Raw genomic sequence first — 23,227 nt, forward strand, 5'->3', positions numbered from 1 at the left:
CCCACCCAGTATCCTGCAAAAACTCCATCCCGTTCTTCTAATTCCTCCGCCTCCGCTGCATCTGCTCGGACAAGGAGACATTTCACTCCCAAGCATCCCAGATGTCCACCTGTCTTGAACAACATGCTTTGCCCTCCTCTGTCATCCAGACAGGCCTCCACTGCACTGCCTTCATTCCCCATTCCACTGCTCTAAATCCACCCCGACAAACGCAATAAAAACAGAGTCCCCCTTGTCCTCATCTATGACCCCACCAGACTCCACATCCAACACATCATTCTTTAAACACTTCTGCCAACTCCAACTAGACCCCACCACCAAGAACACCTTCCTCTCCCCACCTCTTTCTGTCTTCCACAAGGACCATTTCCTTTGCCAATCTTTGGTTGGTGCCACTCTCTCCACCAACACCCCCGAACCCCTAGGTACCTTCCCCTACAAGCAGAAAAGATGCAAGACCTGCTGGTAAACCACTCCTCTCCCCTTCATTCAGAGCCCCAAACAGTCCCGCCACATTAGCCAGATGTTCACCTGCCTCTCCTCTAACCTAGTTTACTGTATCCAGTGCTCCTGATGTGGTCCTCTCTACATCAGGGCAACCAAACATAAACTAAGGGAATGTTTTGCTGAGCATCTCAGCTGGGCCCACAGGGGTCAGCAGTCACCACCAATTTTAATTCTCCTTCCCACTCCCTTTCCGACATGACCATCCTCGGCTTCCTCCATCGCCACAACAAATCAGACCGCAAAGCGGAGGAACAACATCTTATCCTCCGCCTGGACAGCCTACAGTCCGGAGGACTCGACAGTGGGTTCTCCAATTTCAAATAACCCGCCTTTCCATTACCCAACTCCCCTTTCAGCCCCTCCCCTTCTCTTCCATTCCTCTCATCGACCCTTCCTTCTAGCTACCAACTTGATTTATGCCTCCCATCGGCCAACTAGGTCATATCCTCTGCCTGTGTTCACCACCTCACCACTCTGCCCCTCCCACTCCCTATATCTGCAGCTCCTCTTACACCCATCCCAAGTCCTGAAGAAGGTTACACGCATCACGTTGCCTTCTCCACCTCCTGATGCTGCCTGGCTTGCTGTGTTCTTCCAGCCTCCTGCTTGTGTACCAGTGAGATCTAGACAGCCACCATCCTCTGGGTGAGTTCTTTTCCTCAAATCCTCTTGAAAACTCCTGTTTCTTAGCTAAAAACTGTTCTTCCTACTTCCTGACCCCACCACTAATGGAAAAAAAATTGTCCCTGTCTATGAACCTGAGAACTTTATACACCTCAATCAGAATCCACTTTTTCAGCATTCTCTATCTTTAAGGGCAACAGCTCCAGCCTATCTAGTCTCTCTCATAAAAGTGGGGCCTTGGGAAGTGTTATATAACAGAGACACATGGGGCTCAGGTACATAATTCTTTAAATTTTGCATCAAGATTGACTGGGTAATCAAGAAGCTGTCTAGCATGCTTGTCTTAATTGCTCAGACTTTTAAGTATGGAACATCATGTTGAGGTCTCTTCTGGATTTCTGTGTTCAGTTCAGGTCTCCCTGTTGTAGGTAGGATATTATTAAGCTGAAGAGGGTTTAGAAGAGATTTACTAGGACGTTGCCAAGAATTGAGGGTTTGAGTATTACAAATCGGTTGGATAGGCTGGGACTTTTTTTTTCTCTCTGGAGCGAAGGAGGTTGAGAATTAACTGATAGAGGTTTATAAAATGAGTGGTACAGATTAGGTGAATGGCAAGTGTCTTTTCCTCAGGATGGGGGATATTAAGACGGGGGTATTTCAAAGTGAGATGAGAAAGATTTTAAAAAGACATGAGCATCAATTTCTTTTTATGAGTGGCTCAGGTGTGCAATGAACTTCCAGAGAAAGTGCTGGATGTGGGTACAGGTACAAGATATTTAGTTAGTACGTAAAAAAAAAGAAATGTTTGGAGCAATATGGGCCAAGTGCAGACAGGTAAAATTCATTTGGAATTATCATCAGCATGGACTGTTTGGACCTAAGGGTCAGTTTCCATGCTGTATGACTTTATATCATAGAAGGTGTCAAGCAAAGAAGTCAAGATTCATGGTGGGGGGTAGGGGTGGGGGGAGGTGTTGAGGCATGACCCACCACAACTCAGGTGAGGGGAGAAGTTGAGAAGGACAGTTCTTCATGGTAACCTCATCTGGTACAGGAAATGAACCCACTCTGTTGGATTGCTGCAGCACTAACTAGCCATTCAGAAACCTGATTTTCTCTGTATACGTTTTTTATAATGTATCACTTTGGGTTTGAATGTTGCTGTTGGTGGGACTGGAATTTATGGTGTTATCATTGATTTTAGTGTGACCTTGTAGAGGTTCATCAAATCATGAGGAGCATAGATAAGGTGAATAGCAAAGACCTTTTCTTTAGGGTGGGGGAATTCAAAATGGTGAGAGGAGAAAGATTTAAAAGGGACCTGAGGGGTAACTTTTTCACACACAGCCTGGTTCATATGTGGATAAATTGCCAGAGGAAGTGGTAAATATAGGATATGTACATGAATAGGAAAGGTTTAGAGGGATATGGTCCAAATACAGGCAAGGATCGCTAATTCAGTTTGGGAACATGTTCAGCATGGATAAGTTTGACCAAAGAGTCTATCTCCATGCTGTATGAATCTATGACACTTGTTTCCAATCCTTATGTATAACTGCAAGTTATTTCCTTCAAATCCATTCACTGCCTGATCCACCAATTAAGTTGACCAGAAACTGAATGGACTTGTCATTTAAATACAGTGGCTACAAGAGTAGTTCAGAGGCTAGAAAGTATTAACTTCCTCACAGACTGTCCACCATCAGCAATGGCATAAGTCAGAACTGTTATGGACTACTCCTGAGTTGTCTGCCTGGGTGCAGCTGAAGAAAAACTCAAGAGGCTTAACACTATCCAGGACGAAGCAGCATTCACTTTCTCCAGGACTTATGTGCAGTAACATTATAATTTACAACATGCCTTCAGCAACTCACCATAGCTCCTCCGATAGCAGTGAAGGAACAACGACATATTTCTGAATCAGGATGGTAACTGGCTTGGAGAACAGGGATGTTAATAGTCTTGGAATTGAAAAGTAGCTACATTAACACATGATTTGGAGATGCCAGTGTTGGACTGGGGTGTACAAAGTTAAAAATCACACAACATCATGTTATAGTCCAACAGGTTTAATTGGAAGCACACTAGCTTTCGGAGCGATGCTCCTTCATCAGGTGATAGTGGAGGGCTCAATCGTAACACAGAATTTATAGCAAAAATTTGCAGTGTGATGTAACTGAAATTATACATTGAAAAATTGATTATCTGTTAAGCCTTTCATCTGTTAGAATACAGTGATAGTTTCACTTCTTTCATGTGTAAATCACAAAACTTTTTTTTAAAGTTACATTCTTGAGTTAGCTGTTAACAATGGTGACATAGCTAGACAGTATGTTGAAGGTGTTAGCCCCCTATATTCTCTGTCTCTGCCATGATGTTTAGATTGATTCTAATCTAAAAAGTGAGATAACAGAGTTTTACATAAATTCATGCAGTTTTTGAGCTCAGAGTTCTACATGAGTGTATGCAGTTTTTGAGCAAAGTGCAATGTAACTCTGCAAGTACAAATTCACCCCACAAAATATATGTGTGCATGTGGGTCTTTGTCTGTGTCTGTGTGTGTGTGTGTGTCTGTCTGTCTGTCTGTCTGGGGTGGGGGTTGTGAGTGTGAAAAAGTGCGTGTGTGTGTGTGTGTGTATTGAGTGCAGTGTCTTAAGTCTGTGAGGGAGTGCATGTGTGAGTGTGTGCATCTATAAGGGTGTATGTAGGTGTCTATGTGCGCATCTGTGTCCGTGTGTATGTGAGAGTGTGTGTGTGTAGGAATATCTGTGTGTGTGTGTGTAGTGCAATGGTGATCACCTGTAATGTGACATGAACCCAAGGTCCCGGTTGAGGCCCTCCCTATGGGTACCGAACTTAGCTATCAGCCTCTGCTCGGCCACTTTCCTCTGCTGCCTGTCCCGAAGTCCACATTGGAAGATGGTCACCCGAAGGTCCAAGGCTGAATGTCCTGGACCACTGAAGTGTTCCCCAACTGAGAGGGAACCCTCCTGTCTGTTGATTGTTGTGCGGTGACCAATCATCTGTTGTCATAGCCTTTGCTCGGTTTCCCCAATGTACCATGCCTCCGGGCATCCTTGCCTGCAACGTATCTCTCTGGCTATGTGGAAGGCATCTTGAAACCTATTGTACAGGGGATCTCAGCTTCTGTCACGACACTACGGATTTCTTATAGAAACTCAGCACCCACGGACTAGTTGAACCGGGAACATTCCTCGTTACAATGGACGTATACGCACTCTACACCAGCATCCCCCGCAAGGATGGCATCGCGGCAACAGACTTAGTACTCAACACCAACAACTGCCAGTCTCCAAACACCATCCTACAACTCATCCACTTTATCCTTGATCATAACGTCTTCACCTTTGACAACCAATTCTTCATCCAGACACATGGAACAGCCATGGGGACCAAATTTGCACCCCAATATGCCAACATTTTTATGCACAGGTTCGAACAAGATTTCTTCTCTATATAGGATCTCCAACCAACATTGTACACCAGGTGCATTGATGACATTTTCTTCTCTGGACCCATGGCGAGGAGTCACTGATACAATTACACAGTGACATCAACATGTTTCATCCCACCATCAAACTCACCATGGACTACTCTCGACTGTCTGTCTCATTCTTGGACACGTGCATCTCCATCAAGGACGGACACCTCAGCACCACACTCTACCACAAACCCACAGACAACCTCACAACGCTACACTTCTCCAGCTTCCATCCAAAACGTATTAAAACAGCCATTCCCTATGGACAGGCCCTACACATACACCGGATCTGCTCAGATGAGGAGGAATGTGACGGACATCTGGAAGTACTCAAGGATGCCTTCACAAGAACGGGGTAGATGCTCAACTCATCGATCGCCAGTTTCAACATTCCACAGCAAGGAAATGTAATGACCTCCTCAGGAGACAGACATGTGCTGCAACTGACAGGGTGCCCTTCGTTGTTCAGTACATCGCACGGGCTGAAAAATTACGCCATGTTCTTCGTGACCTGCAATACATTATCAATGAGGATGAGCACCTCATCAAAACTTTCCCCACATCTCCACTACTTGCCTTTAAACAACTGCCAAACCTCAAACAAATCATTGTTCGTAGCAAACTGCCCGGCTCTCAGGACAACTGCATACAACCCTGTCACGGTGGACGCTGCAAGACATGTCAGATTGTGGACATAGATACCACTATTATGCTTGAGAACACCTCCCACCTTGTACATGGCAGGTACTCATGTGACTCAGCCAACGTTGTCTGTCTTATACGTTGCAGGCAAGGATGCCCGGAGGCATGGTACATTAGGGAAACTGAGCAAAGGCTATGACAACAGATGATTGGGCACCGCACAACAATCAACAGACAGGAGGGTTCCCTCTCAGTTGGGGAACACTTCAGTGGTCCAGGACATTCAGCCTTGGACCTTCGGGTGACCATCCTCCAAGGTGGACTTCAGGACAGGCAGCAGAGGAAAGTGGCCAAGCAGAGGCTGATAGCTAAGTTCGGTACCCATAGGGAGGGCCTCAACCGGGACCTTGGATTCATGTCACATTACAGGTGATCACCATTGCACTACACACACACACACAGATATTCCTACACACAGACACACACACTCTCACATACACACGCACACAGACACCCTTATAGACACACACACTCCCACACGCACTCCCTCACAGACGTCAGACACTCAATACACACACACACACACTTTCTCACACTCACAACCCCCACCCAGACAGACAGACAGACACAGACAAAGACCCACATGCACACATATATTTTGTGGGGTGAATTTGTACTTGCAGAGTTACGTTGCACTTTGCTCAAAAACTGCATACACTCATGTAAAACTGAGCTCAAAAACTGCATGAATTTATGTAAAACTCTGTTATCTCACTTTTTAAGATTAGAATCAATCTAAATATCATGGCATAGACAGAGAACACAGGGGGCCAACACCTTCAACATACTGTCTAGCTATCACCATTGTTAACAGCTAACCCGAGAATGCAACTTTCAAAAAAAAGTTTTGTGATTTACACATGAAAGAAGTGAAACTATCACTGTATTCTAACAGATGAAAGGCTTAACAGACAATCAATGTTTCAATGTATAATTTCAGTTACATCACACTGCAAATTTTTGCTATAAATTCTGTGTGTTAGGATTGAGCCCTCCACTACCACCTGATGAAGGAGCGTCGCTTTGAAAGCTGGTGCTTCCAATTAAACCTGTTGGACTATAACCTGGTGTTCGGATTAATGGTGCTGGAACAGCACAGGCAGCATCCAATTATGTGATTTGTAACTACATTAACACATTTCATTTCACCCTCGGACAACTCAGTGCGATGAATTAAAAGACGACACGGAAATAAAAAGGCTGTGTCAATGACCAAGTTACTATCTTGACCTTCCAGTGGCTCTCCATGGCTCCATCACCAAAATAATGGCGGCACAACCTCGACCGTTGCTCTCGCGCCAGGCCGAGTAGGACGCATGCGCACCCAACGGGCAGGGACCGGGCATGCGCAGTGAGGCTCCTGAAGCAGGCGGAGGCGGTCTCGGTGTCTGGCCGGGGTTGACCCTCGCTACGCTCTCTCAGGTGGGGGCGAGAGCGGGGGCTCGGTAACCGTGACCCGGCCTCCAGCCGCTATGGGATATCTCAAACACATCTCTCCGATCAGGTAGGAAGACGCTGATCTTTTGAGTGACCACCTGATAGCGGGGAGTCCGCCTGTGAGTCATGGTTGGCGTGGGAAGAGGGAGGGGGATGGAAGGAGAGGGAAAGACATGCTGGGGTGGGGAGAGGAAATGGGGGAGACAAGTGGGTGAGAGAGGAGGGGGATGGGACGGTGAGTGAAGGAGGGGCTGGGGGTGGAGGGGCAGAGAGGCTGGGGAAGGGGGGGGGGACAGGATGGTAGTGGAGAGGGGTAGCAGAAGGGATTCACTCATTTCTTACTTATTGTTGAACTGAAGCTGATGATAGTTTCCAGTTGCTACATGCAATGCGACAGGGCTGGTGCTTTTGTGACATGCTGCTTCAGCCTATTTTCATAATCTGAGGAGAAACTATTTATTTGAGTTCTGATCTTAATTTTAGCAGCAGATGTACTTGGCATGACAGGCATGTTGCAATCCTTCCAGCTTTTTAGTCTGGAACATGTTTCATGTAGAATGCAAACTCTGAAGGGGAAATCTGTGCAGATTTCTTTGCAATTACAGCAATGTGTGGTTTCATGAAAAATTATTTTAAAACCAACCGAGAGCAAAGATGAAATGAGTTTCCCTTCTCTAAGGAAAACAGGGAATGGTTAATGAGTGTTTGATGTTATGCGTGTTTATTATATTTGGGAATCTTTTTGTATATTTCTTTAGGAATAATGAAGTTATTCTCTGCATCTCATTCTCTGCAGATTCTCTTGAGATAATGCATTTGGCTGATTTGCTCTGAAAAATTTCTGAACTTTCAGAATCTCAGAGTTGTACAGAAAAGAAACAGATCATTTGGTCCAAAACATCCATGCCAACCAGGTTTCCCAAACTAAACTAGTCCCATTTGCCTGATTTTGCCCATATTCCTGTACATCTTCCCTATTAATGCATCTGTCCAAATGTCTTTTAAATATTATAACTGTACCTGCATCTACCACTTCACCAGACAGTTCATTCCATATATGACACCTCCGCCTCTGCTCCTGTGTGGGGGGGGGGGGGAACCCAACCTATTCAGCCTCTTCCTATATAGCAACCCTCCAACCCCAGCAACATCCTTGTAAATCTTTTCTGAATCCTTCCAAGTTTAACAATAACTTCTCTATAGCAGGGAAACAAGAATTGCACGCAGTTTTCCAAGAGTGCCCTGTACAGCCATAAACATGCCATTCTAACTCCTCTACTCAATGCACTGACCACTGAAGGCAAGTGTACCAAATGACTTCTTCATTACCTTAGTTACCTATGACTTCACCTTCAAGGAGCTATGAACCTGCACCCAAGGTCTCTCTGTTCGGCAACATTCCCCAGGATCTTTCCATTAAGTGTATAGATCCTACCAAGATTTGCCTTACCAAAATGCAACACCTCACATTTATCTAAATTAAACTTCATTTGCAGGTTCTCTGCCCATTTTCCCATCTGACCAAGGTCCCATTATAATCTGAGATACCTTTTTTACTGTCTACTACATTACCAATTTTGATGTCATCTGCAAATTTACTAACCATTCCTCCTATATTCACATCCAAATCATTTATGATTAGATTACTTACAGATTAGATTACATTAGATTACTTAGTGTGGAAACGGGCCCTTCAGCCCAACAAGTCCACACCGACTAGCCGAAGCACAACCCACCCAGACCCATTCCCCTACATTTACCCTTCACCTAACACTACGGGCAATTTAGCATGGCCAATTCACCTAACCTGCACATTTTTGGACTGTGGGAGGAAACTGGAGCACCCGGAGGAAACCCACTCAGACACGGTGAGAATGTGCAAACTCCACACAGTCAGCTGAAGACAATTGAACCCGGGTCTCTGGCGCTGTGAGGCAGCAGTGCTAACCATTGTGCCACCCACAAAGAACTACAGAACTATATGAATAACAAAAATCAGTAGACCCAGCACCAATCCTCACAGCCCACCACTGGTCACAGGCCTCCAGTCTGAAAAACAGTCTTCCATTTCTACTGTCTGTCTCCTACCTTCAAATCAATTTTGTATCCAAATGGCTAGCTCTCCTTGGATTATGTGATATCTAAAACAAAACCAGAAGTAGCTGGAAAAGCTCAGCAAGTCTGCAGTATCTGTGAAGAGAAATCAAAGTTAATATTTTGGGTTCAGTGACCTTTCTCCTCAAAACTGGGGAGGTGTTCTGAGAAAGGGTCGCCAGATCTGAAATATTGACTTTGCTTTCTCTTCACAGATGCTGCCAGACCTGCTGAGCTTTTCCACCTACTTTGGTTTTGTTTCTGATTTACAACATCTGTAGTTCTTTGGGTTTTTTCTATGTGATCTAATCTTGCTAACCAGTCTACCATGCCAGAGGGATGGAATTTACAAATAAGGAAGTTATGCTGCAGTTGTATAGGGTGCCCGTGAGGCCGTACCTGGAGTAAGGATGGCACTGGAGGGAATGCAGAGCAGGTTCGCTAGGTTGATCCAGGAGTTGAGAGGTTGACTTATGAGGAGAGACTCAGTAGACTGATGCTATACTCATTAGAATTTTGAAGAATGAGGGGGGGATCTTATAGAAATATATAAAATTATGAAGGGAATAGATAAGAGAAGTGGGGAGATTGTTTCCACTGGCAGATGAAACTAGAAATAGTGGGACATAACCTCAAAATAAGGGGAGCAGACTTACAACTAAATTGAGGAGGAACTTTTTCACCCAAAGGGTTGTGAATCTGTGGAATTCCCTGCCCAGTGAGGCAGTTGAGGCTACCTTGTTGAACGTTTTTAAAGCAAAGATGGATAGAGTTTTGAACAATGAATGTTTTCAGGGTTACAGTAAGCAAGCGGGTAGGTGGAGCTGAGTCCACGAAAAGACCAGCTGCAAATGTGTTGCTGGTCAAAGCACAGCAGGTCAGGCAGCATCTCAGGAATAGAGAATTCGACGTTTCGAGCATAAGCCCTTCATTAAAGGGCTTATGCTCGAAACGTCGAATTCTCTATTCCTGAGATGCTGCCTGGCCTGCTGTGCTTTGACCAGCAACACATTTGCAGCTGTGATCTCCAGCATCTGCAGACCTCATTTTTTACTTTTCCACGAAAAGACCAGCCATGATCTTATTGAATGGTGGAGTGGGCCAGTTGGCCTGCTCCTGTTTTGTGTTCTTATGCAAAACTGCTCTGCCTTCATCAATCTTCTTTGTCACTTCTTCAAAAAAATTCATTCAAGTTACTATTTCCCACGCACAAAGCCATGTTGACTATCCTTAATCAGTCATAGAGATGTAAGATACAGAAACAGACCTTTCGGTCCAACCCGTCCATGCCGACCAGATATCCCAACCCAATCTAGTCCCACCTGCCAGCACCCGGCCCCTATCCCACCAACCCCTTCCTATTTATATACCCATCCAAATGCCTCTGAAATGTTGCAATTGTACCAGCCTCCACCACTTTTCTCTGACAGTTCATTCCATACGCGTACCACCCTCTGCATGAAAAAGTTGCCCCTTAGGTCTCTTTTATAGCTTTCCCCTCTCATCCTAAACCTATGCCCTCTTGTTCTGGACTCCCTGACCCCAGGGAAAAGACTTTGTCTATCTACCCTATCCATGCCCCTCATAATTTTGTAAGCCTCTATAAGGTCACCCCTCAGCCTCCTCTCCAGGGAAAACAGCCCCAGCCTGTTCAGCCTCTCCCTACAGCTCAAATCCTCCAACCCTGGCAACATCCTTGTAAATCTTTTCTGAACCCTTTCAAGTTTCACATCTTTCCGATAGGAAGGAGACCAGAATTGCACACAATATTCCTACAGTGGCCTCACCAATGTCCTGTACAACAGCAACATGACCTCCCAACTCCTATATCCATACTCTGATCAATATAGGAAAGTATACCAAACGCCGCCTTCACTATCCTATCTACCTGTGACTCCACTTTCAAGGAGCTATGAATCTGTACTCCAAGGTCTCTTTGTTAGCAACACTCCCTAGGACCTTACCATTAAGTGTATAAGTCCTGCTAAGATTTGCTTTCCCATTTTATCTGAATTAAACCCCATCTGCCACTTCTCAGCCCATTGGCCTGTATGATCAAGATCCTGTTGTAATTAGAGGTAACCCTCTTCGCTGTCCACTACACCTCCAATTTTGGTGTCATCTGCAAACTCACTAACTCTACCCATTTTGCTGATATCCAAATTATTTATGTAAATGACAAAAAGTAGAGGACCCAGCACCGATCCTTGTGGCACTCCACTGGTCACAGGCCTCCAGTCTGGTAAACAACCCTCCACCACTACCCTCTGTCTTCTACCTTTGAGCCAGTTCTGAATCCAAATGGCTAGTTCTCCCTGTATTCCGTAAGAACTAACCTTGCTCACCAGTCTCCCATGGGGAATCTTGTCGAATACCTTACGGAAGTCCATATCTACTTCTCTGTCCTCATCAATCCTCTTTGTTACTTCTTCAAAAAACTCAATCAAGTTTGTGAGACATGATTTCCCATGCACAAAGCCATGTTGACTATCTCTAATCAGTCCTTGCCTTTCCAAATACATGTACATCCTGTCCCTCAGGATTCCCTCCAACAACTTGCCCATCAGAGGTCAGGCTCACTGGTCTATAGTTCCCTGGCTTGTCCTTACTACCCTTCTTAAACAGTGGCACCACACTGGTCAACCTCCAGTCTTCCGCCAACTCAGTTGTGATTATCAATGATATAAATCTCTCAGCAAGAGGCCCAGCAATCACTCCTCTAGTTTCCCATGGATGTTCGGGTACACCTGATCAGGTCCTGGAGATTTATACACCTTTACCCGTTCCAAGGCATCCAGCGCTTCCTCCTCTGTAATCTGGACATTTTGCAAGATGTCACCATCTGTTTCCCTATTTTCCATATCCTCCTTGCCTTTCCAAATACATGGAAATCCTGTTCTTCAGGATCCCTCCGACAACTTACCAACCACTGATGTCAGGCTCACCGGTTTATAATTCCCTGGCTTTTCCTTACCATTCTTCTTGAATAATGGCACCATATTAGCCATCCTCCAGTCTTCTGGCACCTCACCCATCTCAGCAAGGGTCTGGCAACATCCAACAATGCTGATGAAGGGCTTTTGCCCGAAACGTCGATTTCGCTGCTCGTTGGATGCTGCCTGAACTGCTGTGCTCTTCCAGCACCACTGATCCAGAATCTGGTTTCCAGCATCTGCGGTCATTCTTTTTATCTCAGCAAGGGGTCTGGCAATCTCTTCCTCAGCCTCCCACAAAGATGCCCTCATGATTTTATATACTCTAAACACTGTATAGTCATCCCTGAACTTGTCTTGACCCTCCATTGTTTACAGGGGATTCAGTTGTGCTATTCCCATGTTTTGGACTTCTCTATCTAAACTTTTTTTATGACAGATCTTTTGCACAACAGTTCAGTTTATTAAACTCCTGGTTGACTTCCAAATCTTTTGTAACATCAATGTTCCTTGTAGTTAATTGTGAAATGCTGAAAGGCATTTTCTTAAACCAGAGGTTTCATAGTTGATAGGAGAGTGTGTCACAATCATATTAGACAAGTGTAAAGGTCTCTGTGGAGGGAAAAGAGTTAACATTTTGGAGAGTGAGTTCTGAAGAAGGGTCACTGGACTCGATGCTAACTTGTTTTCTCTGTACAGATGCTGCTAGATATGTTGGGTTCTCCAGTAATTTGACTTTTGTTTCAGATTTCCAGCATTCACAGTCCCTGTTTAATGATCACACCAGGTGTGCCATCAGTGTGGTTTGCGAACTAATAACTTGTAGAAGATCGTATATCGCTCTTTTAGTTTATGTCTAAGTTTTAAAAATAATCAGCAGTAAAACTTTAGAATTGACTGAGATTTGTTAATTCAAAACTATTACTGGACTTTTTAAAATTTGTTCGTGGGATGTGGCCATTGTCGGTTAGGCCGATATTTATTGCCCATCGCTGGTTACCTGCAGGCAGATAAGAGTCAGCCACACATTTTACAACAATTGGCAATGGTTATGTGGTCACCACTTGGCTAGTTTCTTTTCTGGATTTTTTTAGTGCATTTGCCAACTGCCATGGTGAAATTTGAAACCATGTTTCTACAGCATTACCCCTGGTGTCCTGAATTACGAGTCCAGTGACATCACAGCTATGTCACTGCCTCCCTTTTTTTCAAGTAAGAGTGATGAGGCTATTCAACAAAAGTGTATATCCAAAGATTAGAAGTGGGTAAGGGTAAAAGGTGCTTATAAAGGTGAAAGACCTTTTGCTGCTTGAAGTTTTCCTTTCAGAAGTGAATGAAGTGTCATTTTGAGAGTTGCAGTTACCTCAGCAAATGAATACTTGGTGTTTTTTATTATGGGGAGAAAGTGAGGACTGCAGATGCTGGAGATCAGAGCTGAAAATGTATTGCTGGAAAAGCGCAGCAGGTCAGGCAGCATCGAAGGAGCAGGAGAATCGACGTTTCGGGCATAAGCCTGAAGAAGGCCTTATGCCCGAAACGTCGAATCTCCTGTTCCTTGGATGCTGCCTGACCTGCTGCGCTTTTCCAGCAACACATTTTCAGCTGTTTTCTATTATAGTTGGTCTCAGCAAGATTTGGGGAGCATTTCATATTCCTCCCTTGTTCTGCCGTTACCGAGCTTGCCAGGCCATTGACAATCCCCAATAAGAGGCAGTTTAACTACCACTCTTTGATATCCAATAGTGTTGCATTCGCTGAATCCCCCACTGTTGACATCCTGGGGATTAGCTTTGACCAGAAATTTAACTGGACTGTCCATATAAATACAGTGGCTATGAGAGCAGGACAGAGGCTAGCAATCCTGCAGCGAGTAATTCAGCTCCTGACTCCCCACAACCTGTCCACCATTGTCAAGAAACAAGTCAGAAACAATTCTCCCCACTTGCCTGGATTGGTGCAGCTCCAACAACACTCAAGCTTGACAGCACCATCCAGGGTAAATCTGCCTGCTTGATTGGCACCACATCCACAAATATTCACTCACTCCACCAACAAATTAGCAGCAATGTGTATTATTTACAAGATAAACTGTAGAAATTCACCAAAGATCCTTAGGACCTTACAAACAAAGGACCACCTCCATCTAGAAAGCTAAAGGCAGCAAATACATGGGAACATCACCATCTGCTAATTCTCCTTCATGCCACTCATCATCCTGAATTGGAAGTGTATAACTATTGCTTGGTCAAAATCCTGGAATTCCCTTTCAAACAACATGTTCTGTAACAGTTCAAGAAGGCAGCTCGTCTCCATCTTTAAGGGGCAAATAGGGATGGGCAATAAATGCTGTTCCAGCCAGCGATGTCAAGCCTCACCCTTGATTTACTTGCCTAACAGGAATCTAAAAATCTCTGCCCTAAAACTATCCAACACCCTGCCTGTACCACCATCTGAGGTGCAGAGTACTCTGAGAGAAAACAAATTTCCTATTGTATCTGTCATAAAAAGATAACCCTTAATATTAAACATTGCTCCTGTTTCTGGAGTCAGCCACAAGATGAAACAGGTTTTCTGTGTTCACCGTGCCAAGATCCTTCAGAATTTTGGACACTTCAATAAAGTCACCCCAGACTCCTGTGCAAACAAGCCCAAACTTCATACATAGGAAACATCACCCCTATCAATGTAGTAAACCTTCTCCGAACCACCACCACCACCAACACGTTTATGTCCTTGCTTAAATAATGTAATCTTACCAATGCCCCGTATAACTGAAGTATAAACATCATTACTTTTATTCTCAATTTCTCTCGTAACAAACATGGTTTAGTAGCACAATGACAAGTTTCCTCACTGCTGGGCTACAATGCCTGACATCAAGCCTCACCTGCTGCAGAGGTGTGTCATAACATGTCTGAACAAGTTGATTAAAAATATACAAAGGTTAGTGTTTGTAGTAATGATTTTATGGAATTATCTCTAGGTGAAGATCAACGATCGTTTATTGAGCCAATGTTGGGAATGTTGACTCTGAAAAAGATTCCAAGGTGGCACTGTAACTCGTTCATCAGATATTTATACATTGTAAATCATGTAGACAGTAAACTACTTGAATTCCAAAATGGTCTGTTTCTGACAAACATCTTGTGTTTCTCACATTCCAAAAGTGGCACGGCACCTGTTACCTCTGGTCTCACAACTCCCTATCTTCCCAGGTGCCATTCTCTCTAAGGCCTGTGCTTCAGTCCCAATGGTGACTAAACCCCATTGCTTTTTCTTTCATGCTGAAATAGGGCTCATCCTCTTTTTTTTCCATTTCCAAATAAGGCCTCAGGCTTAATGCTAGTTCAGGCATGTTGTACTTGCAGTAGACAGACTGTTTGCATGAATCAGCATCTGAGCATGTTTAAATTATTTTATTTTCAACCTGGCTACTTTCTTGACTGGAAAATTAATCTTAGTTAATTTTATAAGCAAAAATTATTTAAAACATTCTACTCCATTCTAATCCTAGCTGGTGTGGATTTATAAGTTAATTGATGTCATACCTAAATTTCCCCCTAACAATGGCACTTAATTTGCCTTTTAAGTTATTTGTTTTTTTTGTGACATGCACCAAAACACCCACATTCCTGAATTCTGCAGTCATTCTTCATCGAAGTAACATTCTGCTTTATTACTTGCTAAATTTTACCATGTAGTATTCCATTTGCTGGATGTTTGCCCAGTTAATTAATTTCAACTGATTAAATGAATTATATTGATGTCCTTTAATGGCTTTTGTTCTTGCATAAGCTTTGAATTTTATATCTCTCGGAAGACCGATTGTGGTGGGCTATCTTATCCAAGGGTTAAACAAATTCCAAATGTTTTCCTTCTGTGCACAAATCTCTACTTTCTTTAAAGCTGTAGTGAATTAGGAATTTTCATGTGGCTTCTGGTAGCCATCAAAGTCAGGTTAGCCTTCTTTTACAAAATATATCTTATGGTTGTGACAGTTGATTGGGGATTGGGTAGAGGAAGAAACAGCTTTAGGGTGGGAAAAAGGAGGTTAAGTTTATAGAGCTCTGGCAGGGTTCAAGTACAATTGAAAGAGACTTGGAAGAAATATAGACTTGAGTTTAGAAAGTAATACCATGTTCCTGAATTTGAAGAGGAAAAAGGTTGAAGTTAGAATAGAAATTTCCAAAAATGGATAAGTGAAGAATGGTTGCAATATTGAAAGGGAGTAAACAGGAAAATTGCCCCTAGAAATGGTGGATTGATTGGTCACCTTTCAAGATTCTTTAGGCTCTGGAACAGTTTCTCAAGGATTGGAGGGGAGCTAATATAGCCTCATTATTTAAAATTTAAAATGGAGCTAAAGAGAAAACAGGAAAACACAGACTGATTTTAGCCTGACATCCGTAGTAGGGAAAATCTTGGAGTCCATTATAAAAAATTTAAAAGAACATTTAGAAGGGAAACCCTTGTGAATGTGCAGAAGGCTTTCAATAAGAAATTGACATGTAAAATTAAGGCACATAGGACTGGGGATGGCGTACTAACATAGATAGGAAATAGCTACCAGATAGAAAACAAAGACTACGAATAAACCGATCACTTTCCGACTGTTGGGTAGTGACTGGTGGAGTATGACAGGGAAGATGTGTCCAGAAATTCACCATTCAGCCCCTAGACCTTGTTCTGCCATTCAGTGAGATCTATTCATAATATATATTAATGATTTAGGTGAAGCAACTTAAGTGTAATATGCAGACAACACAAAGCTAGGTGGGAGAGTGAACTGCAAGATGGATGAAAGATCCTTCAGTGTGATTTGATCAAGCTGAGTGAATGAACCAATGTATGGCTGATGGGGTATAATGTGCTTAATGTGAGGTTGGTTGTTCGCTTTGATAGCAAAAACTGGAACATGGATTATTATCTGGATGGCAAATAGATTCAGAAAGGGGGAGCTGCAATAGGACCTGGATGTCCTTGTATACTAGTTGTTGAAAATAAGCATGTGGTTCAACATGTAGAATAGATTCCTTACTGTGTGGAAAGAGGCCACCTGGCTCACTGGATATGCACCAAACCTGCAAAAGAGTATCCCACCCAGATGCTCACCCTATCCCTGTAACCTTGCATTTTCCAACCACTTCTTTAGACACTATGGGGCAGTTTACATGGCCAATCCACATATTCTGGAAGGAAACTGACCCAGAGGAAATCCAAGCAGAGAATGTGCAAACTCCACACAGACAGTCATCAAGGCTAGAATCGAACCCAGATCCCTGTCCCTTTGAGGCAGCAGTGCTCACCACTGTGCCATACTGCTGTGTGGTGAGAAGATGAAAAAGGCAGAATTTAGAAGAATGAGGGGGCATCTCATAGAAACCTGCAAAATTGTAACAGGACTAGACATGGTAAACGCATGAAGCATATTCCTGATGATTGGGGGGTCCAGAACCAGGGGCCACAATCTAAGGATGCAAGCTCAGCCATTTAGGACTGAAATGAGAAATGTTTCCACCTAGAGAGTGGTGAATCTATGGAATTCTGTGACATACAGAGCAGTTGAGGCCAAAAGTTTGAATGTTTTCAAGGAGGAGTTGGATATTACTCTTGGGGCTCAAGGGATCAGAGTATCGGGGTTGGGGGGGGGGGTGGAGGCAGGAAAATGGTACTGAGTTGGATGATCTACCACAATCATGTTGAAGTAGAGCAGGCTCGAAGGGCTGAATGAGATATTCCAGCTCCTATTTTCAATGATTCTATAAGTACTATTTAGTAAATTTGGGGTGATATTGCGAATAGTCAGATGCTGAATGTGACCATGGTGTTTCCTATTTATGTGTTAACTCTTTAGCTCTTAAGGTGATGAGCCATGAAAATTAGATTACTTACAGTGTAGAAACAGGCCCTTCGGCCCAACAAGTCCACACCGACCCGCTGAAGCGTAACCCACCCATACTCCTACATTTACCCCTTTACCTAACACTACGGGCAATTTAGCATGGCCAATTGACCTGACCCGCACATCTTTGGACTGTGGGAGGAAACCGGAGGAAACCCACGCAGACAGGGGGAGAACGTGCAAACTCCACACAGTCAGTCGCCTGAGGCGGGAATTGAACCTGGGTCTCTGGCGCTGTGAGGCAGCAGCGCTAACCAGTATGCCACCGTGCCACCCAAGTTTAAAATTTAAGAGGAAGCAATTCTTGTTTTGAGGCCTTCACAACCACATTCACTATGGACACTGTATGTCAGAGAGAAAAAATATAAATATTATCTGAGAACAATATTATGCCATTAATATATGTTTCTGCAATACGAGTGAAAACAATATATTCAAAATACCTTTTTAAATATTTTTATATTCTGTGATTGTACGTGGAAGTCCTGGAACATACTTTTTCATGGCTTTGTGTGTCTATCTATAGAGCGGCACGGTGGCTCAGTGGTTAGCACTGCTGCCTCATAGCACCAGGGACCTGGGTTTGATTCCCACCTCGAGTGACTGTCTGTGTGGAGTTTGTATATTCTGGATGCTCTGGTTTTCTCCCACAATCCAAAGATGTGCACGTCAGGTGAATTGGCCATGCTAAATTGCCCATTGTATTAGGTGCATTAGTCAGGGGTAAATTATTGGGTAGGGGAATGGATCTGTGTGGGTTACTCTTCAGAGGGTCGGTGTGGATTTGTTGGGCCGAAGGGCCTGTTTCCACACTGTAGCTAATCTAATCTAACCTATCCACACCACACATACTGCAGCAGATGGAGAAGGCAGCTCATCACCACCTTTTCAATGCACCTAAGGATGGGCAATAAATACTGGCCAAGCCAGTGACACCTGCATCCCATGAATTCATTTTTAAAATCACAATGCAATATTTAATCTTGTATTTTTTTTAAAAATGCCAATGTTCCCTTTACGTGAAGGTTAATGCCTGGTGGAAGGATTCTTAGTGTCAACAAATCGGCTTAATGAGTGCTAATGATGTGTTAATTAACCATTAACTATCGCATTATCAAATCACAGGGGCACATCTCCTCATTAACACGTTGCAAAGTAGTCGGCATTAGTTTTGTAAATGAGCCTCTGTGAATAAGATGACAAGGTAGCATCGTGGTAATATTGCTAGCCTGGTAATTCTGAAGCCAAGGTTTATATATTTGTGACATAGATTCAAATCCCTGTGTGGCAGCTGGTCGAATTTAAATTTAAGTACTAAATCTGGGATTGAAAACTTGTTGTAAAATCCATCCTGTTTGCTAATCCTTTCAAGGAAGAAAATCTCCTGCTCATACCTGGTCTGGCCTATATGTGACTCCACAATATGATTGATCCTTAACTCCTCTTTGACACAGCCCAGCCATATACGCATTGATTATTTCTCTGCCCTTAAATTTAAAGCCACAACATACAAGGAAAGTATTTATTTCTTAGACAGAAATTTAAATTGGCACAAGACCTAAGTTAGGGGAGAAAGTGAGGACTGCAGATGCTGGAGATCAGAGCTGAAAATGTGTTGCTGGAAAAGCGCAGCAGGTCAGGCAGCATCCAAGGAGCAGGAGATTCGACGTTTCGGGCATGAGCCCTTCTTCAGGAACTGGCCTAAGTTAGCAACCAAAGGCTTTTCTCTAAAATAGTGGATGCAAACTTTGTTTCAGTGACTTCATATTTAATAATTTTGTGGACTTGATTTTAAAGAGTCCTGGAGAAAATGGAATTTTATTTAAGTATTGGAAACTATTTGTAACAATGCTGTTCTTCAAAGTCACATTCCAGGCACTAATTGCTTATTTACTGCAGATGCACTGCTTGGTTTTATAACTGTCAGATTGCAGTTTCTATTTTGGAGATTGTTTGTTTGGATTTTTCAATCAGTGGTCAGCTTGATGAAGGAAAAGACCTTCCCAGATTAGTTCTCCTGTTTCTAGAAAACCTCTTGTGTGCCCAGTGCAGTAGCTGGAGCCCTGGTCTAGTCTGAACCATGCCTGTCCTGAAGAGCATCTGTTAGAACTCTTGATACAGTGGTTTCCTGAGTGAGGTGCATTGGCAAATATCCCAGAGACATCTGCTTGTGTTGTAACATCCATCTTTGTGTGCCAGACATTAGAGACATTCCACATCTTATTCTTTACTATTTCCCTCAAGAACTAAGAATGTGACTAAAATAGTTTTTAATCTCAAAGTGAGACTCAATGGGGTTTGTGTATGTTTTAAGTTAATTAAAGGCATAAGCATTGTTTGTATTATGAAAATGTTAACCAGTCTTGCAACATCATAGCATATTTTCTATTTATAATAAATCAATAATTTTGTATTTGTTGAAGAAATATGGTTTATAAATCTTTTATTGCAAATCTAATTGAGGACGCATACAGTTTGCAATTAAAGTAAAACAAAGAACCGCGAATGCTGGAGATGTAAAACAAAAACAGAAGTTGTTGGAGAAACACAGCAGGTCTGGCAGCATCTGTGGAGAGAAAGCAGAACTGAAGAGTTGCTGGACTCAGCATTAATTCTGCATTCTCTTCACAGATGCTGCTAACGAGCCATTTTAGTTTTTGTTACTGATGGCCATATTGGGGGAAATGGCAAAGAATTTAACTATATTTGTGACCTGTGTAGTAATGGGACTAGAGAAAAGCAGTGCCTTCCATCTCAGTCATGTACAATATATACATCGGTGATTCTGAAGAAAGCAAACTAGATGAGATTGTGACTGGTGACGAAGTTGTAAAGAAGCTTCAGAGTGACTTGGACAGGGTGAATGAGCAAATATATAGCAGACTCAGTATAACATGGAGAAGTATTAAGTAATCAATGTTTGTTAAACAAAACAGTATTTATATGGTGATAGACTGGAAAATATTAATGTGCAAAGGGATCTGGGAATCCTTGTACATAAGTAGTTGAAAGAAGCATGTAGGTACAGCAAGCAGCTAGGAAGGCGAGTGGTATTTCAGCATCATTGGTGAGAGGATTTGAGTATAGGAGCAAGGAAGCTGGACAGGACCTCATTGAGACCACACTTGGAGCATTATCTGCAGTTTTGCTCTCTTTACCTAAGAACAGGTATATTTGTCATAGAAGGAGTGCATCAGACTGATTCCTTGGGTGATAGATTTGTTGTATGAGAAGAAATTGGGTCAACAAGGCCTACATTTGCTTTAGAAAAATGAGAGGGGATCTGACTGAAACAGAGAATCTTCTAACAGAGCTTGACATAATGGATGCAGAGATGATGTTGCCCTTTTGGTGGGGATTACATTCTATAAGCAATGGTTGGCCATTTCGGACTAATTTGAGGAGAAATCTCTTCACTCAGGAAGTTGAACCTGTGAAATTCTCTGACACAGAAACCTGTGAAGGCCAAGTCACTGAATAAATTTAAGAAAATTAATGTCTGTAGAAGGCTAAGGAGCCAAAGGGTATGGGAGAGAGAGAGATGGAAATGAGAGAGATGATTAACAATGATCTTGTTGGATGTTAGAGTGGGCTAAGAGGCTCATGACAAAAGTGAGTACTGCAGATGCTGGGGATCAGAGTGGTGCTGGAAAAGCACAGCAGGTCAAGGAGCAGGAATGATCGACGTTTCGGGCAAAAGCCCTTCATCAGGAAAGAGTCTAATGGCCAGCTCATGCTTGTGTTTTCTATGTTTCTATAATGTCTGCGTGCACAAAGCCAGCACCCTGAATACGCCTTTCACAGATTCTTGAGATCGAAACAGATGCATTGCTATCACGTGTACAAAGGTGGAAGATTTTAACCAGACAGTTACAATCCTTTTTACTGCAGCTTGCTTTTCAAATTCAAATTTAAATGTAACAATTGACAGTGTTGATTACAATAAATCCATTACAATTTTCCCCTTGTATTCTTGACTCTAAACCCATGCAGCTTAAAGCTAGATGGTACACGTTCATTTGCAATGAATGGATTGCTTCAGTGATTTTGAAGTTTCTCTGCACCCTTGTTAGCTGAGTATTTCTTCGTTAACGAGTTCAAAAATGCAGTCATCTTTCATCCATCCAAGCCTTGCAACCTTCCTCCCCACCCTAGGAGCTTCCTACTCCCCCTTCCTCTCCACCAAACCTTGATGCCTCCTCTTCATATGTCCCCTTGGATTGTTGCTCTCTCTCGCTCTCTCTCGCTCTCTCTCGCTCTCTCTCGCTCTCTCTCGCTCTCTCTCGCTCTCTCTCGCTCTCTCTCGCTCTCTCTCGCTCTCTCTCGCTCTCTCTCGCTCTCTCTCGCTCTCTCTCGCTCTCTCTCGCTCTCTCTCGCTCTCTCTCGCTCTCTCTCGCTCTCTCTCGCTCTCTCTCGCTCTCTCTCGCTCTCTCTCGCTCTCTCTCTCCACCCCTCTCTCCAGCAGACATAGAACATTACAGCGCAGTACAGGCCCTTCGGCCCTCGATGTTGCGTCGACCTTTTGTACCAATCTGAAGCCCATCCAACCTACACTATTCCATGTACGTCCATGTGCTTGTCCAATGACGACTTAAATGCACTTAAAGTTGGCGAATCTAATAATGTCGCAGGCAAAGCATTCCATACCCTTACTACTCTCTGAGTAAAGAAACTACCTCTGACATCTGTCCTATATCTATCACCCTCAATTTAAAGCTATGCCCCCGTGTGCTGGCCATCACCATTCTTGGAAAAAGGCTCTGACTGTCCACCCTATCTCACCCTCTGATTATCTTATATGTTTCTATTAAGTCACCTCTCAGCCTTCTTCTCTCTAACAAAAACAGCCTCAAGTCCCTCAGCCTTTCCTTGTAAGACTTTCCCTCCATACCAGGCAACATCCTAGTAAATCTCCTCTGCACCCTTTTCAAAGCTTCCACATCCTTCTTATAATGCGGTGACCAGAACTGTACACAGTACTCCAAGTGCGGCCGCACCAGAGTTTTGTGCAGCTGTAGCATAACCTCATGGTTCCAGAACTCGATCCCTCTATTGATAAAAGCTAAAACGCTGAATGCCACCTTAACGTTGCCACTCCTATCCCCATTCCCAGAATATCTCCCCATGAATTCTGCCATTCCACTCATGCGGGCAGCTTTTCTCTCATTGACCACCGCATGATTGAATTTTCTTTGGTGGTTTGGGTTCCACTGGAAAATTCTCCTGCATCTCCTCATGTGCATTTAGTATTTGGGAAGAAGGTAACATCTTATTTTTCTCTGTTTTGCTTGTGGACTGAAATGGGGAAAAGCAAATTACTGAAATTCATGCAGATTATTATGCTTGCATTTACTGCTCTAAGTAGTGAGGGAGGAGAAATGGTATGGCACTGGGATGTAGGCACAGGGTGAGATTTGGAAAGTGACCAATCGCTGATTGGTTTGTGCATATGTGACCAATTTTAGTTGCCAGAAGTTGTCAGCCAGACAAAAGCTGTTTAGCTCTTAGGCAGTGAACAGACTGGGG

General features: G+C 43.4%; 1 protein-coding gene across 1 annotated transcript in view; it reads left to right on the top strand.

The window, feature by feature from the left end:
- The first annotated feature begins 6,696 nt into the window (after window positions 1-6,696).
- The window catches only part of LOC132827889 (monocyte to macrophage differentiation factor-like), a 71,010-nt gene continuing 54,479 nt past the window's right edge, over window positions 6,697-23,227 (top strand). Inside the window, exon 1 of the mRNA XM_060844655.1 lies at window positions 6,697-6,839. Within this exon, the coding sequence (XP_060700638.1) occupies window positions 6,808-6,839 (32 nt within the window). The 5' untranslated portion in view covers window positions 6,697-6,807. The remainder of the gene's footprint in view (window positions 6,840-23,227) is intronic.

This window comes from Hemiscyllium ocellatum, chromosome 25, assembly GCF_020745735.1.
Source record: "Hemiscyllium ocellatum isolate sHemOce1 chromosome 25, sHemOce1.pat.X.cur, whole genome shotgun sequence".
Classification (NCBI taxonomy): domain Eukaryota; kingdom Metazoa; phylum Chordata; class Chondrichthyes; order Orectolobiformes; family Hemiscylliidae; genus Hemiscyllium; species Hemiscyllium ocellatum.